Source organism: Oncorhynchus clarkii, chromosome 3, assembly GCF_045791955.1.
Source record: "Oncorhynchus clarkii lewisi isolate Uvic-CL-2024 chromosome 3, UVic_Ocla_1.0, whole genome shotgun sequence".
In the NCBI taxonomy this organism is placed as follows: Eukaryota; Metazoa; Chordata; class Actinopteri; order Salmoniformes; family Salmonidae; genus Oncorhynchus; species Oncorhynchus clarkii.
In genome coordinates, this window is record NC_092149.1 from 40,058,446 (window position 1) to 40,077,900 (window position 19,455).

Genomic DNA, 19,455 nt, shown 5'->3' on the forward strand with positions numbered 1-19,455 from the left:
GCTACCCAGAAGCCATTCCCCTTCGGACGATGGCTTCCAAAAATATTTCCAAGGAACTAGTGCTCCTTTTCACCAGGGTATGGGTTCCAAAGGAGATCCTTACTGACAATGGGACCCCCTTTATGTCCCGCCTTATGGCGGAGCTTTGTAAATTGTGGCAGGTGAAACAGTTGAGGCCATCGGTTTACCATCCTCAGACGGAATATGAGAGATTCAGCCATACCCTGAAGTCAAAGTTCAGGAAGGTAATCGATAAGGATGGGAAAAACTGGGATTGCATGTTGCCCTATCTGATGTTTGCCATTAGAGGTTCCTCGAGCCTCACTGGGGTTTTCCCCCTTAAATGAAAAGCTGAACTGTCTTGAGTGAATATGCATGCAGCCCCTTTCTTAAGGCAAATGTATATAAGTTCAGGAGTAGAAATGTGCTTAACAAGTCACATAATAAGTTGCATGGACTAACTGTGTGCAGTAATAGAGTTTAACATGATTTTTGAATGACTATCTCTACTTTGTGCCCCACACATACAATAATCTGTAAGGTCCCTCAGTCGAGCAGTGAATTGTCAACACAGATTCAACTATAAGGACCATGGAGGCTTTCCAAAGCCTTGTGGCTTTGGATGGTACCTACTGGTACCTACTAATGGTACCTACTGGTAGATGGATTTAAAAAAAGAAGACATCGAGTATCCCGTTGAGCATGCTGAAGTTAATGATTACACTTTGGATGGGGTATCAACACACCCAGATACAGGCGTCCTTCATAACGCCGTTGACCTCATGGGATTTCACCAAGAGGCCAAATGTGACTTTAAAACAGTTACCAGAGAGAATTGAGGATGGATCAACAACATTGTAGTTACTCCACAATACTATCCCAAATGACAGAGTGAAAAGAAGGAAGCCGGTATCCTGTTTGCAACAAGTCATTAAAGTGATACTGCAAAAAATGTGGCAAAGCAATTCACTTTATGTCCTGAATAGAAATAGTTATATTTGGGTAAAAACACATTACTGAGTTCCACTCTCCATATTTTCAAGCATAGTGGTAGCATCATGTTATGGGTATGATTGTAATCGTTTAGGGAGTATTTCAGGATAAAACGATTAATGTAATGGAGCTAAGCACATGCAAAATCCTAGAGGAAAACCTGGATCCGTCTGCTACCCATCAGATACTGGGAGATGAATTCATCTTTCAGCAGGACAATAACCTAAAACACATGGCCATATCTACAGTACACTGAGGTTGCTTACCAAAATGAAAATGTTTGTCTTGCAATGACCAACAACCAATTTGACATAGCTTGAAGAATTTTGAAAAGAATAATGGGCAAATGTTGCACAACACTCGTGTACAGAACCCCAAGGATTAACATCAACGGGGCTGTAGTGGAGCGGGTCGAGAGCTTCAAATTCCTTGGTGTCCACATCACCAACGAACAATCGTGGTCCAAACACACCAAGCCAGTCATGAAGAGGGCACGACAAAACCTTTTCCCCTCAGGAGATTGAAAAGATTTGCCATGGGTCCCCAGATCCTCAAAAGTTCTACAGCTGCACCATCGAGAGCATCCTGACCGGTTGTATCACCGTCTGGTATGACAACTGCTTGGCATCTGACCGTAAAGCGCTACAGAGGGTAGTACGTACGGCCCAGTACATCACTGGGACCAAGCTTCCTGCAATCCAGGATCTATATAATAGGCGGTGTCAGAGGAAAGCCCATAAAATTGTCATAGACTCCAGTCACCCAAGTCATAGACTATTTTCTCTGCTACCGGACGGCAATCTAGGACCAAAAGGATCCTTAACCAAAGCCATAAGACTGCTGAACAATTAATCAAATGGCCACCAGACTATTACATTGACCCCCCCCCCCCCCCCCAATTGTTTTGTACAGTGTTGGTGCTCGCTGTTTATTATTTATGCATAGTCCCTTCACCTCTACCTACATGTACAAATTACCTCAACTAACCTGTACCCATGCACAATGACTCGGTACCGTTACCCCCTGTTGTATAGGGGCTTTTAAGTTAGCATTTCACAGTAAGGTTGTATTCGGGCACATGTGACAAATAAAGTTTTATTGGATTTGACAATCCAGGTGTGGAAAGCTCTTAGAAACTTACCCAGAAAGACTCACAGCTGTAATCGCTGCCAAAGGTGCTTCTACAAAATATTGACTTAGGGGTGTGAATACTTATGTAAATTTGAAATTTCTGTATTTCCCTTTTCAATAAATTTGCACACATTTCTAAAACCATATTTTCACTTTGTCATTATGGGGTATTGTGTGTAGATGGGTGAGAAAAACAAATATATTTAATCCATTTTGAATTCAGCCTGTAACTTAACAAAATGTGGAATAGGTCAAAGAGTACGAATGCTTTCTGAAGGGAGGCTGGCTGAATTAGTTGTAACTGTCACCCTTGTATGTCAAGCAAACTTGTGATACACAAAAAGATTACCAGTGATACTCGTGTATAGAACTCCAAGGATGTATCCATTTTGTCAGGAGAGACACAAGGCACAGAGTCCATTAGTCTACGTGACCTGTACACCAATGACATCTATGGTAATTATCTGAATAAATGTAATAGACTGTAAAAACATTAGTGTCAGTGTACATACATGGCTGCTAAAACTTTGGGACTGTCCCCTACCATAAACAGTACTTGGTGATTTTTCATTAAACACTCCGCACCAACCACAAACCTTCCCAAAATGTCCTGTAAGAGTTCTCCCCCATAGGGATGAGGTCGGTAAAATGCCCCTGTGCTTGGTTGTAGAAGGAGAGGGCTAAAACATGGCTTCTTTTCCCTTTCCTCTGCCCCAGATCTCATTTTGCCCTTGTGAGCCTCTTTATTCCAACCGCTAGCTAGACCTCTTTCCTTAGGCCAGCTCTGACTTTCTCCTCCACTAGAGAATGGCTGTGCAACTGTTCCTAAAGGCACAGTAGGGCTGGTTGCAGGGCTGTTTGGGCCATAAGGAGAGGCTGACACTACACAGAGAAAGTAGATAAGTGGGTTCCTGCTACAAGACATAAATAGCTTCTTGCTTCTCCTTCCATTTCCATACGTGTAGAGCTTTGTGCCAATGAGATGAGTAACTTGCTATTATAATAATGGCCTTTACCATATCTTACAGACACTGGGACACCTTGAAATTATACTGGGGAAAGGGGAATACCTAGTCAGTTGCACAACAGAATGCATTCAACCGAAATGTCTTCTGTATTTAACCCCTCTGAATGAGAGAAGTGCAGGGGGCTGCCTTAATCGACATCATTGGCACCCAGGAGCAGTTGTTAACTTCCTTGCTCAAGGGCAGAACAGCACATTTTTCCACCTTGCCGGTTAGGGGATTTGAACTAGCAACCTTTCGGTTACAGGCCCAATGCTCTTAACAGCTAGACTACCTGCCACCCATACTCTACTGTACTCGTGTAGATTTAAATTAACCACACTATCATCTTGGATTTAGATTTTCTTGGATTTCTTCCACAAAAAAAACACTTGTTTTGATGTGGCATGTACAGAATGTCTTTAAGCAAAGTCACATTCATTAGGGCACACAATTGAAAACGAAAAGGTCCAGGTAGGCACTCTATTTCAGTCTGTGTTCTTCTGTTTGGTGCCCATAGAACATGACCCAGGTACTCAGTGTGGCAAGTTTATGAAGACCCTCCACAAAACATTCCCCCAGTCCTAGACAACTTTTATCCCTGGCCTACAGTATATCTCAACCCTACTATCCTGTGCATCACTCAAAGACACAAATGGCTTTTGTTGTCGTAGGAGACACATCTTTCCCCATGGCTATTAAACGAGTAGAGAAATAGCCTATATGATTTGCCTATTGAAAAGCTCTCACATGACAGTGGTCTGTTTGTGTCTCCCATCCAATTATTTTGTTTAATGAACACAAGGTGTCTATTTTAAAAGGAGCTGATGCGCTGGTGAGGTCATGGTGATTCTCTATTGGCTGCTTAAAATGTGGGCACCACACACCCTTTTTGTAAATGTTTTTATTGTGCATTCTGGTAGCCAGACAGTTTCGATATGTAACAATTGTCCCTTGAAACACACTGCCATAGAAATAAATTCAACCTTGCATATGAATGCACAGATGTGGCGGTGAAGAGTCGGTCTGTTTTGAAACATTCTATCTTTTCTCAGCGGTCAGGGTGCTAGTGTGAATGCAGCCATTGTGATGTTATGAGTCAGGATTTGACAGAGTGATGGCTGTTGTGTATGATAAGCATAGATGATTGTTGACCTGCATTTTTTAAGCCTGTATATTTCTTTCATTCTCTGTATCCTTTTTTCTGTTCCCCCCTCTCTGTCTGTGTCTCTCCTTCTGTTTATCTTGCTCTCTTTCTACCCCACTCTCTGTCCCACCTCTTTTCTCTCTCACTTCATCCCATCTCTGCTTCCCCCCTCCTCCCTTCATCACTCTCTCTCAGCGGCCTGTAAGGACCACCGACGGGCTCTGGAAGTGTCCCAACACTCAGAGGAGATGGGGCTGATCCTGGGGGTGTGTGCTGGGGGCCTGGTGGTGCTCATCCTGCTTCTGGGGGCTATCATTATTGTCATCAGGAAGGGGTGAGTCACTGGCCCACATTTTTATACCACTTCTCGGTCCTCACTCAGTTAGCCAAATAGGTAACTTTCCTCAGAGGCACATGATTACCACACAGGGTGGTAAATTATTTGTTTCCTATTATCTGGACCACACAAACCATGCTTGTGTATCTTTAGAATGTTGGAGCTATTTTTTAGATTCTACCCTCGAGTCTTCCCTAGAACTCGTATTTGCCTTTCCAAAGGGCCAGGTTGTGTTGGAGAGGGAGAGAGAGATGCACTACCGTTCCCTTATGGTGTATCAGAGGGACCACACCGTTCTCATCGGCAGAGCTTATCTTAGTGTGAATTATTTAATTAAATGCAAATACTATTTAATTACACATGCCGGGCTGTGGCATGACCCATAAATGAGAGGTTAATTGAGAGGGAAAAGGTGTGCTTAAGGTAGATAATTAGCCTAGCCACTAGCTCCCAAAGGTCTCACCTCCCCGCAGGTGGTGACAACGAGAGGGTCGGCCCACACACCTTTTATGGTGGCATATGACTCAGATGTTACACCCTACTCATATACTCCCTTTCACAGGAGTGACTTGACACAGTGAATTTTTTTTCTTCTTTTAGCTCTATACTTGACACATTTGGATTTGAAATCAAACAATGGTATTTTCATCCATATCGGGTGAACCGTTTAGAAATTATAGAACCTTTTGTACATAGTCCCAACATTTTAGAGGAGCAAAAGTATTCGGACAAATTCACTTGTATTAAAGCAAATGTGTATTAAAGTAGTCAAAAATAAGTATTTGTTTTCCCAAATTACTACATCAAGCTTGTGACTCAGATGGTTTTGTGTCCAATAGAAATGAATGGTAAACATTTTGTAAATAAGAGTAGAATGTTTCTAATCACTTCTACGTGAATGTGGATGCTACCATGATTATGGATAATCCTAAATTAATGTGAATCATGATGAGTGAGTAAGTTACAGATGCACAAATATCATACACCTAAAACATGCTAACCTCTCACCATTACAATAACAGGGGAAGTTAGCATGTTTTGGTGAGTATGATATTTGTGCTTCTGTAACTTTCTGCACTGCAATCTCATTGTCATTGTTTGAGTTCAAATCAAAACTTTTGGAGTAAAGCCAAAAGTCAAAAAATTATTTACTGTCCCGATAATTTCGGAGAGCACTGTATATACCCCTAATTCTTGAGGGATATTTAAATGCCTCGTGAGCTTAGTTCCAACCCCATCATAACTCAGAATCTGGTCTATGCTTGTTCAGGTGATTACGTCATGAAGCTGGTTGAGAGAATGCCAGGAGTGTCCAAAGCTGTCATCAAGGCAAAGGGTGGCTATTTGAAGAATCTGAAATATAAAATATTTTTTGATTTGTTTAACACTTTTTTTGGTTACTACACGATTCCATAAAGAAAAACCCTTGAATGAGTAGGTGTTCTAAAATTGTTGACCGGTAGTGTACATTTACACATTGAGCAGGGATGTTGTAGGGAGAACTCAGTTCATATCGTTTCCAGTCTATTAATCAGTAGCTCTCTGTCGCATTTGCATGGCTATGGAGAGGATATAATTAAAGGTTCCTGTTGGTTCCGGTTAAAAATGCCTTACCAGTGTAACAAACATACTGTGGGTGGCAGGTTAGCGGTTAAGAGCGTTGGGCCAGTAAACGAAAGGTTGCTGGTTCAAATCCCTGAGCCGGCAATGTGGAAAAATCTGTCGTTCTGCTCTTTTAGCAAGGTAGTTAACAACTGCTCCCCAGGTGCCGATGATGTCGATTAAGGCAGACCCCGCACCTCTCTGATTCAGAGGGGTTAAGTTAAATGCAGAATACATATTTTGGTTACATGCATTCAGTTGTGCAACTTACTAGGTAACCCCTTTTCCATATATATACCTCCATGTTAGGTTTACCTCCAATGTACCCACATCCTACCTTACCTTTGTCTGTACATTGTGCCTTGAATCTATGCTATCGTGCCCAGAAACCTGCTCCTTTTACTCTCTGTTCCGAACGTGCCAGACGGTTCTGTTCAGTTCTTATAGCATTTAGCCGTACCCTTATCCTACTTCTCCTCTGTTCCTCTGGTGATGTAGAGGTTAATCTAGGTCCTGCAGTGCCTAGCTCCACTCCCACTCCCAGGTGCTCTCATTTGTTGACTTCTGTAACGATATAAGCCTTGGTTTCCTGCATGTTAACATTAGAAGCCTACTCCCTAAGTTTGTCTTACTCACTGCTTTAGCACACTCTACTGACCTGGATGCCTTAGCCATGTCTGAATCCTGGCTTAGGAAAACCACCAAATACCCTGAAATCTCCATCGCTAACTATAACATTTTCCGCCAAGATAGAACTGCCAAAGGGGGCGGTGTTGAAATCTACTGCAAAAATAGTAATTCAGAACTCTGCACCCAAACAATTCAAGCTTCTACTTCTAAAAATGTACCTTTCCAGAAACAAGTCTCTCACTGTTACCACTTGCTATAGACCTCCTTCTGCCCCCAGCTGTGCCCTCGATACCATATGTGAATTGATTGCCCCCATCTATCTTCTGAGCTCGTGCTACTAGGTGACCTAAACTGGGACATGCTTAACACCCTGGCCATCCTACAATCCAAGCTTGATGCCCTCAATCTCACACAAATTATCAATGAACCTACCAGGTACAACTCCAAATCCGTAAAGACGGGCATCATCATGGATGTCATCCTAACTAACTCGCCCTCCAAATACACCTCTGCTGTTTTCAATTAAGATCTCAGCGACCACTGCCTCATTGCCTGCATCTGTAATGGGTCTGCGACCAAACGACCACCCCTCATCACTGTCAAATGCTCCCTAAAACACTTCTGCGAGCATGCCTTTCTAATCGACCTGGCCTGTGTACACTGGAATGACATTGACCTCATCACGTCAGTAGATGATGCCTGGCTATTCTTTAAAAGTGCCTTCCTCACCATCTTAAATATGCATGCCCCGTTCAAAAAATGTAGAACTAGGAATAGATATAGTCCTTGGTTCACTCCAGACCTGTCTGCCCTTGACGAGCACAAAAACATCCTGTGGCGTTCTGCATTAGCATCGAACAGCCCCAGTGATATGCAACTTTTCAGGGAAGTTAGGAAGAAATATACACAGGCAGTTAGGAAAGCTAAGGCTAACTTTTTCAAGCAGAAATTTGCATCCTGTATTACTAACTCAAAAAGTTCTGGGACACTGTAAAGTCCATGGAGAATAAGAGCACCTCCTCCCAGCTGCCCACTGCTCTGAGGCTAGGAGACACTGTCACCACTGATAAATCCACTATAATTGAGAATTTCAATAAGCATTTCTCTACGGCTGGCCATGCTTTCCACCTGGCTACCCCTACCCCGATCAACTGCCCGGCACCCTCCACAGCCACCCGCCAAAGCCCCCACCATTTCTCCTTTACCCAAATCTAGATAGCTGATGTTCTGAAAAAGCTGCAAAGTCTGGACCCCTACAAATCAGCTTGGCTAGACAATATGGACCCTCTCTTTCTAAAATTCTATGTCGAAATTGTTACAACCCCTATTACTAGCCTATTCAACCTCTCTTTTGTAACGTCTGAGATTCCCAAAGATTGGAAAGCTGCCGCGGTCATCCCCCTCTTCAAAGGTATGACACTCTAGACCCAAACTGCTACAGACCTACAGTGGGGAGAACAAGTATTTGATACACTGCAGATTTTGCAGGTTTTCCTACTTACAAAGCATGTAGCGGTCTGTAATTTTTTTCATAGGTACACTTCAACTGTGAGAGACGGAATCTAAAAAAAAATCCAGAAAATCACATTGTATGATTTTTATGTAATTCATTTGCATTTTATTGCATGACATAAGTATTTGATCACCTACCAACCAGTAAGAATTCCGGCTCTCACAGACCTGAGGGATCAGTGAGGGATCAGCCCAGAACTACCCGGCAGGACATGGTCAATGACCTGAAGAGAGCTGGGACCACAGTCTCAAAGAACTATTAGTAACACACTACGTCGTCATGGATTAAAATCCTGCAGCGCACGCAAGGTCCCCCTGCTCAAGCCAGCGCATGTCCAGGCCCGTCTGAAGTTTGCCAATGACCATCTGGATGATCCAGAGGATGAATGGGAGAAGGTCATGTGGTCTGATGAGACAAAAATAGAGCTTTTTGGTCTAAACTCCACTCACCGTGTTTGGAGGAAGAAGGATGAGTACAACCCCAAGAACACCGTGAAAAATGGAGGTGGAAACATCATTATTTTGGGATGCTTTTCTGCAAAGGGGACAGGAGGACTGCACCGTATTGAGGGGAGGATGGATGGGGCCATGTATTGCGAGATCTTGGCCAACAGCCTCCTTCCTTCAGTAAGAGCATTAAAGATGGGTCATGGCTGTGTCTTCCAGCATGACAACGACCCGAAACACACAGCCAGGGCAACTAAGGAGTGGCTCCGTAAGAAGCATCTCAAGGTCCTGGAGTGGCCTAGCCAGTCTCCAGACCTGAACCCAATAGAACATCTTTGGAGGGAGCTGGAAGTCGGTATTGCCCAGCGACAGCCCCGAAATCTGAAGGATCTGGAGAAGGTCTGTATGGAGGAGTGGGCCAAAATCCCTGCTGCAGTGTGTGCAAACCTGGTCAAGAACTACAGGAAACGTATGATCTCTATAATTGCAAACAAAGGTTTCTGTACCAAATATTAAGTTCTGCTTTTCTGATGTATCAAATACTTATGTCATGCAATAAAATGCTAATTAATTACTTAAAAATCATACAATGTGATTTTCTGGATTTTTGTTTTAGATTCCGTCTCTCACAGTTGAAGTGTACCTATGATAAAAATGACAGTAGGAAAACCTGTAAAATCGACAGTGTATCAAATACTTGTTCTCCCCACTGTATATCTATCCTACTCTGTCTTTCTAAGGTCTTCGAAAGCCAAGTTAACAAACAGATTGCCGACCATTTCGAATCCCACCGCACCTCCTCCGCTATGCAATCTGGTTTCAGAGCTGGTCATGGGTGCACCTCAGCCACGCTCAAGGTCCTAAATGACATCATAACCGCCATCAATAAGAGACATTACTGTGCAGCCGTATTCATCGACCTGGCCAAGGCTTTCGACTCAATCACCACATTCTTATTGGCAGACTCAACAGCCTTGTTTTCTCAAATGATTGCCTCGCCTGGTTTACCAACTACTTCTCTGATAGTTCAGTGTGTCAAATCGGAGGTCCTGTTGTCTGGACCTCTGCCAGCCTCTATGGGGGTGCCACAGGGTTCATTCCTCGGGCCGACTCTCTTCTCTGTATACATCAATGATGTTGCTCTTGCTGCTGGTGAGTCTCTGGTACACCTCTACGCAGACGACACCATTCTGTATACTTCTGGCCACTTCTTTGGACACTGTGTTAATTAACTAACCTCCAGACGAGCTTCAATGCCATACACCTCTCCTTCCGTGGCCTACAACTGCTCTTAAAAGCAAGTCAAATGAAATGCATGCTATTCAACCGATCACTGCCCGCACCTGCTCGCCCGTCCAGCATCACTACTCTGGACGGTTCTGACTTAGAATACGTGGACAACTACAAATACCTAGGTGTCTGTTTAGACTGTAAACTCTCCTTCCAGACTCACATTAAGCATTTCAAATCCAAAATTAAATCAGGAACTGGCTTCCTATATCGCAACAAAGCATCCTTCACTCATGCTGCCAAACATAACCTCGTAAAACTGACCATCCTACCGATCCTCGACTTCGGTGATGTCATCTATAAAATTGCCTCCAACACTCTATTCAACAAACTGGACGCAGTCTTTCACAGTGCCATCCGTTTTGTCACCAAAGCTCCATACACTACCCACCATTGCGACCTGTACACTCTCGTTGGTTGGCCCTCGCTTCATACTCGTCACCAAACCCACTGGCTACAGGTTATCTACAAGTCTCTACTAGGTAAAACCCCACCTTATCTCAGCTCACTGGTCACCATAGCAGCACCCACTCGTAGCACGCGCTCCAGCAGGTATATCTCACTGGTCACCCCCTAAGCCAATTCTTCCTTTGGTCGTCTTTCCTTCCAGTTCTCTGCTGCTAATGACTGGAAGAAACTGCAAAAATCTCTGACGCTGGAGACTCATATCTCCCTCACTAGCTTTAAGCACCACCTGTACATAGCCCATCTGTAAACAGCCCATCTATCTACCTACTTCATCCCCATACTGTATTTATTTATTGCTGTTGCTCCTTTGCATCCCAGTATCTCTACTTGCACATTCATCTTCTGCACATCTACCATTCCAGTATTTTAATTGCTATATTGTAATTTCTTCACCACCATGGCCTATTTATTGCCTTAACTCCCTTATCTTACCTCATTTGCACTCACTGTATATAGACTTTTTGTTTTCTTTTGTTTTACTGTATTATTGACTATGTTTTGTTTATTCCATGTGTAACTCTGTGTTGTTGTATGTGTCGAATTGCTGTGCTTTATCTTGGCCAGGTCGCAGTTGCAAATGAGAACTTGTTGTCAACTAGCCTACCTGGTTAAATAAAGGTGAAATAAATAAAAATATGTAGCCTATTAAAATACACTATATATACAAAAGTATGTGGACACCCCTTCAAATGAGTGGATTTGGCTATTTCAGCCACACCTGTTGCTGACAGGTGTATAATATTGAGCACATAGCCATACAATCTCCATAAATAAACATTAGCTGGCCTTACTCAAGAGCTCAGTGACTTTTAATGTGGCACCGTCATAGGATGCCACCTTTCCAACAATCAGTTAATCAAATTTCTGCCCTCATAGAGCTGCCCCAGTCAACTCTAAGTTTGATGTTTATTATGAAGTGGAAATGTGTAGGAGCAACAATGGCTCAACCACAAAGTTGTAGGCCACACAAGCTCACAGAACGGGAGTGCTGAAGCGCATAAAAATGGACTGTCCTCAGTTGCAACACTCACTACAGAGTTCCAAACTGCCTCTGGACGCAACGTCAGCACAATAACTATTCGTTGGGAGCTTCATGAAATGGGTTTCCATGGCTGAGCAGTAAGCCTAAGATCACCATGCTCAGTGCCAAGCGTTGACTGTGTGTTGTAAAGAGTGTTGTAAAGCTCGCCGCCATTGGACTCTGGAGCAATGGAAACGCGTTCTCTGGAGTGATGAATCACGCATCACCATCTGGCAGTACAACGGACAAATTTTGGTTTGGCGGATGCCAGGAGAACGCAACCTGCCTGAATGCATAGTGCCAACTGTAAACTTTGGTGGAGGAGGAATAATGGTCTGGAGCTGTTTTTCATGGTTCGGGCTGGGCCCCTTAGTTTCAGTCAGGGACGTCACTAGGCCTAATTTTTAAATATTCATTAGACCACCCTAAATAAATAAATATATTTTCTCTGTGATTTCTTTCTTTTTTTGTCAACCGTTCCCTCGCATCTTAAACTTCTTACTGGGCGTGCACTAGGACCTGGGGGAGGCTGCTGCTGCATGTGCTAGTGACTGTTAGGCCTACTTGTAGCTAACATTTTGGTTAACGTTAGCTACTTCTGTGGCTTGAGACTGCTAGCTAACAGTAAACTGACAGGAAAAGGCTCTGACAGGACGAATTCATGCAGATACGATGTGAATTTGTGGTAAGTTAGAACAGAGAATTCACTACTATAGACAAACAATCATAATCAAAGCTTTGTTTACCAATACGTTTTTATTTGAGGTTTCCTGCTACAGTGTAACAGATGTTGCGAGCTAGCTAACCATTAACGTTGTCTTTCAAATTCGACATAAGTTATGTTGCGATATCTAATTAACGTTGTATTTAATGTAGTTTTGCTATCTGTGCCAGGCTATAAATGAGACAGATGACGTAACATCATGCACATGTCTTTTCATACTCAATTGCTTTCATTCAGTAGGCCATTGCAAAACAATTATCAGTAGGTCATGTGTAGAAAAGGTGACATAGTGTTGATCACAATGTCATTGTATTATCCTCAATTTCTCAACTGTAGGCTAGCTAACAACTAACATTAGATGGATATACAGAAGTTCTTCAAGAGAGGCAGTGCCAGCAGCTCTGCCGAAGGCCAATCCAGCAAGAAAGGAAGATTTGACCAGTTCAAACAAACGAATTAAAACTTAAACTGATTAATCACCTATTAAGCCTTGAGTTATTGCAAATATGAGTTTAATAACAATACATGTCAAAACACAGACAGGAATGAGGGAAAGAAGCTGGAGCCTGACAGGGCTGAGAGAGCATGTCTGATGAAAGATAGTGATACAACAGTTGTTTTAAGCTTTCAGTTAAGAGGGACAACAAACCGATCCAGAGAGGGAGGGACAACAAACCGATCCAGAGAGGGAGGGACAACAAACCGATCCAGAGAGGGAGGGACAACAAACCGATCCAGAGAGGGAGGGACCACAAACCGATCCAGAGAGGGAGGGACCACAAACCGATCCAGAGAGGGAGGAACCATAAACCGATCCAGAGAGGGAGGGACCACAAACCGATCCAGAGAGGGAGGGACCACCAACCGATCCAGAGAGGGAGGGACCACAAACCGATCCAGAGAGGGAGGGACCACCAACCGATCCAGAGAGGGAGGGACCACCAACCGATCCAGAGAGAGAGGGACCACCAACCGATCCAGAGAGGGAGGGACCACCAACCGATCCAGAGAGGGAGGGACCACCAACCGATCCAGAGAGGGAGAGACCACAAACCGTTCCAGAGAGGGAGGGACCACAAACCGTTCCAGAGAGGGAGGGACCACAAACCGTTCCAGAGAGGGAGGGACCACAAACCGTTCCAGAGAGGGAGGGACCACAAACCGTTCCAGAGAGGGAGGGACCACAAACCGTTCCAGAGAGGGAGGGACCACAAACCGTTCCAGAGAGGGAGGGACCACAAACCGATCCAGAGAGGGAGAGACCACAAACCGTTCCAGAGAGGGAGGGACCACAAACCGTTCCAGAGAGGGAGGGACCACAAACCGTTCCAGAGAGGGAGGGACCACAAACCGTTCCAGAGAGGGAGGGACCACAAACCGTTCCAGAGAGGGAGGGACCACAAACCGTTCCAGAGAGGGAGGGACCACAAACCGTTCCAGAGAGGGAGGGACCACAAACCGTTCCAGAGAGGGAGGGACCACAAACCGTTCCAGAGAGGGAGGGACCACAAACCGTTCCAGAGAGGGAGGGACCACAAACCGTTCCAGAGAGGGAGGGACCACAAACCGTTCCAGAGAGGGAGGGACCACAAACCGTTCCAGAGAGGGAGGGACCACAAACCGTTCCAGAGAGGGAGGGACCACAAACCGTTCCAGAGAGGGAGGGACCACAAACCGATCCAGAGAGGGAGGGACCACAAACCGATCCAGAGAGGGAGGGACCACAAACCGATCCAGAGAGGGAGGGACCACAAACCGATCCAGAGAGGGAGGGACCACAAACCGATCCAGAGAGGGAGGGACCACAAACCGATCCAGAGAAAGAAAGTAAGCAAGCTGCTGCAGCAACTCATTCCAGAAATGAGAGCGATTTAGGTGACAAAGACACGGGGCCCAGACAAGTGAAGCTGAATAGCTACCCACACAAAAGTTTTTGTAAACAGAAAAGGGCATTTCAACACTGCTGGTTTGGGTAGAGTACTCTGTCCACAAAAACGCAGCTTTCTTTTTTCAATTTTTTTGGGGCAAAACATTACATTTGACTCTCTTGTCGGTAATTGCTGCAAAAATGTGAAAAAAGCTTTTTTATCTTTGGTGAACATGAGATGGTATAAACACACAGACAGTGTTGTGGCATGGCAAAGCTACCAGGCAATAAGCATTAATGGGAACATTGCTCAGATTTTAACATCTGCCCATGCTAGTGATCTGAGGAGAATTGTTGCGGTCACCTAAATGTTGGGAAGAATTTCTTTCCGTGCCAATGATGAATCTAGTGAAAGCATAAATAGAGGGATTTTTCTTGAGTGTATGGAGCTTTTGAATGAGTTTGACCCTTTCCTGCAAAGGTACAATACTCCATCAAATGTGACGTCTCTCTCTCCATAATCTCAGAATGACATGATCGAATGCTGTGCTCAAGAGATTACGGACACCATTTCAGTTTCTTGGAGAATGTGTATTAGTTTTTCAGTATATCCCTAGTTAAACACAAGTTCAAACTTAGAATAGCGTTAGCAGAACTTGTACAGCTCTCAAACACTCACTGGGTGTACCAGCTGCGGTCCATAAATGCAGTCCTGGACACTTTAACTGCAATTGTTGATTGTCTATCTGCCATTGGATCCCCCATGGCTGTTGGTCTGATTGCAAAGTTTCATAAGTTCTGTATTTGCTACTGATGTTTCAGTGCCTTCTTTCTATAACTGAGGGATTACATAAATTCCTCCAGAAACAGACTGTAGACCTGGCTGAAGCTTGTTTTGGCAAACAAGCTGTATGTGACACACTGGTAGGCAAACGCACAGATGCATTTACAACAGAACTTTGACAGAACCAAAGCACTGTGAAATTCACAATATTCCAGAGGCAGATGCAGCAAGAAAGTGCAAACAAAGGAAAATGGGAGATTTTATGGTGGAGACCTACTTGGGTTTAGGCACAGAGTTGTCATGTTCCCAAACAATGAAAACAGAGTTGTTGCTCCCCTTCTTGGACAAGATGGATTCTCGACTGTAGATGCAGGTCTGCTCAAAGGCATGCAGCCCCAATTTAAAAAAATCAATACATAAAATAACTTGAGACATATTTTTCATAGGTCTAGATACACTACATGGCCAAAAGTATGTGTACACCTGCTTTTTGAACATCTCATTCCAAAATCATGGGCATTAAAATGGAGTTGGTCCCCCGTTTGCTGCTATAACAGCTTCCACTCTTCAGGGAAGGCTTTCCATTTGCTTCCATTCAGCCACAAGAGCATTACTGAGGTCGGGCGCTGATGTTGGGCGATTAGGCCTGACTCGCAGTCTGCGTTTTCAATTCATCCCTAAGTTGTTAGATGAGCTTGAGGTCAGGTCTCTGTGCAGGCCAGTCAAGTTCTTCCACACCAATCTCGACAAAACATTTCTGTATGGATCTCGCTTTGTGCATGGGAGCATTGTCATGCTGAAACAAGAAAGGGCCTTACCCAAACTGTTGCCACAAAGTTGGAAGCACAGAATCGTCTAGAATGTCATTGTATGCTGAAGCATTAAGATCCCCCTTCACTGGAACCAGGGACGTCACTAGAGATTCATGGATAGGGGGGCTAAGCCTTTTTTAGGGGGGTCTAGGCATTCTCCCCCAGGAATATTCTATTAAAATAAGGTTATTTTTGGTCAAGGTTGGCTAAAATTATAACCGTCTCATAGTTTCTGTGTGTAATGAACACGATGGGAGACAGAGAGCTGGTTTCAAGCTCAGGGCGCAGCAGGTGTTTATTAGTAAAGGACCACAGGAAGAGGCAGGTAGCTGGGTCCAGGGGCAGGCAGAAGGTCATACACAGGGGGTCCAAAAAGGCAACAGTACAGGCAGGGAAAAGGCTAGTAACATCATCTAGGAGATCAGGCAATTGGTTGATAACAGGAAATCCAATAGACTAAAGTACAGGCAGGGAATAGGCAAAAGGCGTCGTTAGTGAGGCAGGCCAAAACTATCATACACGGGAGGATTAAATTAAGGGAGAGAGCGAGAGATGCAGGTCATGCTATACCATTAGAAAAAAACAGTATCATCCACAAAGGGGCAAAACTAAATTCAACTAATGAGCTAAATAAAATAATTAGGAATATAATCTGATAAAAAAGAAAGATCCCAAACAAATATTAGAACCTATATTAAGGAACTGCTCCTCCTGCTTCTCTCTTTTGATGCTTATTTTGTGGGTGGACGCATCAAAGTGTACCTCCTATTTTTAAAGGTGGCAAAGCGGTCAATGACACTATTATGGCCTAGTGGCCCAAACACTCAATGGACATGGCTGCAAGACTTGTAAGCCTTTTCTGACCCATTGTCTTACGCAATCAGGATTGCATACGGCGCAGTGCACTAAAGGACCTTTCACAGAAGCAGCTGCTCACAGGAATTGTGAGAGCAACGTGAATGATTTCATTCAGAGAAGCAAACATATCATCATCCAGGAGGTTATGCACAGCAAGCATATCTTTGGGAGGACATCCAGCCTCTCTTTTCCCGGCAAGAAAGTTTCTGGCCACCAACATCACTTGTCGAGTCTCAAGTCGAGTCTCAAGTCTTGTGACTCGAGTCCACACCTATGGCATCCACAACCCTGGAGAAGAAAGCAGCTAGGTGCTGCTTGCCCCAACACATTATTCCAGATTACTCCACTAAGCCACCATGAAGTTAGCTCTTAGCGGTATGATTGCTACATTTGCTCTTGCAGGAAGCGACATGGTTTACTCGTTAAAGGGGAAAACAGTGACATTCAATTAGAGGCTGGTCTAGCTGCTTTAGCTGTGGTTTGGAAAATGCGTGAGTCACACAGTCCAAGCAGACGTTGCAGAGACTGTTGCCATTTTCACGTTAATGAATCCATCCCTTGGCCGGCATTTCTTGTTTTTCATATCTTCTTTATCTTGATTTTTTTTTCTCTGCCCTCCCTCCCGCTCACTTGCCAGAAGGGACTACTACTCTTACTCTTACTATCCGTAAGTGACGCCACCCTCCTACCTTTCCATTGTTTTGCTAATCGATCATTCACATGCTTGTGCTCTCTGGCTGCCAATGAAGGGTTTGTGGCCAAATAAAACTGTTGCTCTCTCTATCCCCCTCGCCCTCTCCTCTCCCACTCCCTCTATCTCTCTCTGTGTTTGTAGGAAGCCAGTGAACATAAATAAGACACCCATAACGTACCGTCAGGAGAAGAGTCACATGGGTTCGATGGAGCGCAGTTTCACTGACCAGAGTACCCTGCAGGAGGATGAGCGCATGGCCCTCTCTGCAGCACGCATGGCACACACCTGCAGCACGCGCAGTAAGACCCACACATACACAGGCATAAGCACACACACACATACACACCTGCAGCATGTGCTTTAAAGTAAAAACTTGGCACCAGTAATCAAACTATGATTCATTTGTGGAAAACCTGAGGTCTAAAGTTTTTCCCAAAATGCTCCCACAATATTGTGTGTGATCTTTATACCTCCCACAACATCCATTTAGTCTTAGAAAAGTTTCATATACCTCAGAAGCAGCTATACTCCCTGCAGCAGATCCACAGTCTAAAATAAGATAACGAGAAAAATAAAATTGCAAACAGATGTAAAGTGGAACACCTTCAGGCAAGAAAATGATTTGTGAATCTAGTCATCTTCCATCTCATCTCGATATCTTAAATTTGACGGTTCATAACAGAAAAGGAAAGAAATAATCTTGGTTTACATGTCCTGGGCTCAGTTGCATGCAGTGGTTCGTCCTTTAAAAGTTGCAGCATATACCACTTGCGTGGTGCCGCAAAATTCTATGGCAAGTTATTTAAGTGCCATTACTGCTAGTTTGATCACCAAAGGGTATCTTTGAGAAACATTTGATAGCCTTCAATAGTGGCTGTACTAGAGAATTTTAAACCTTTTTTGTAAGAACATAGTATATGAGACTGATTTTAAGAAATGTTGCTTTATAAATGTTATGGTGTTTCTTTTCCAAGAAAAATGAAAAACCCTCAGAGTTTTTGTTAGGATGGAATGGAAAATATGGCACTGTACAACAGTGCTGGGCTATTTAGCTAAAGAATCCCTGTGTCGTACGCGGGAGACCTGGGTTCAATTCCTCGACTGGAACGAAGGAGTTGGCTGTTTGTTCTTAATGGATTCCATATGTGTTATTTCATAGTTGTGATGTCTTCATATTGTTCTACAATATAGTAAAATGAAGAAAAATCATGGAATGAGTAGGTGTGTCCAAATTTTTGAGGCCATCAAGACGTTTTGGCTTGTAACGAATCTCTTTTTTGTCTGAGGAGGAGTAGGAAGGGTTGGACCAATATGCAGCGTGGTAAATGTCCATGTTAATTTATTAGACTGAACACACAAAACAAAATAACAAAGTGAATGGAAGAAACAAAACAGTTCTGTCAGGTGAATACACAAAACAGAAAACAACTACCCACAAATCGTAGTGGGAACACAGGCTACCTAAGTATGGTTCTCAATCAGAGACAACGATTGGCAGCTGCCTCTGATTGGGAACCATACCAGGCCAAAAGCAGAAATACAAAACATAGAACAAAAACATTGAATGCCCACCCCAACTCACGCCCTGACCAAACTAAAACATAGACATAAAAAGGAACTAAGGTCAGGATGTGACATGGCTAGAGAAATTGATGATACTACAATGCAACAAATACAGTGGGGCAAACAATTATTTAGTCAGCCACCAATTGTGCAAGTTCTCCCACTTAAAAAGATAAGAGAGGCCTATAATTTTCATCATAGGTACACTTCAACTGTGACAGACAAAATGAGAAAAAAAATCCAGAAAATCACATTGTAGGATTTTTTATGAATTTATTTGCAAGTTATGGTGGAAAATACAAAAGATATTAAAGACACCTGTCCACAACCTCAAACAGTCACACTCCAAACTCCACTATGGCCAAGACCAAAGAGCTGTCAAAGGACACCAGAAACAAAATTGTAGACTTGCACCAGCCTGGGAAGACTGAATCTGCAATAGGTAAGCAGCTTGGTTTGAAGAAATCAACTGTGGGAGCAATTGTTAGGAAATAGAAGACCTACAAGACCACTGATAATCTCCCTCAATCTTGGGCTCCACGCAAGATCTCACCCCGTGGGGTCAAAATGA

General features: G+C 43.7%; 1 protein-coding gene across 3 annotated transcripts in view; it reads left to right on the top strand.

Moving 5' to 3' along the window:
* LOC139395256 (protein tyrosine phosphatase receptor type Ub) overlaps nt 1-19,455 on the top strand; it is a 343,039-nt gene that overhangs the window by 252,890 nt on the left and 70,694 nt on the right. For 2 of the 3 annotated variants that reach the window (XM_071142903.1, XM_071142905.1), the window contains exons 14-15: nt 4,471-4,609; nt 17,463-17,620. In XM_071142903.1, the coding sequence (XP_070999004.1) occupies nt 4,471-4,609; nt 17,463-17,620 (297 nt within the window). Of the gene's footprint in view, nt 1-4,470; nt 4,610-17,264; nt 17,295-17,462; nt 17,621-19,455 lie in introns of all 3 variants that reach the window. The other variant, XM_071142902.1, reaches the window with a different exon arrangement.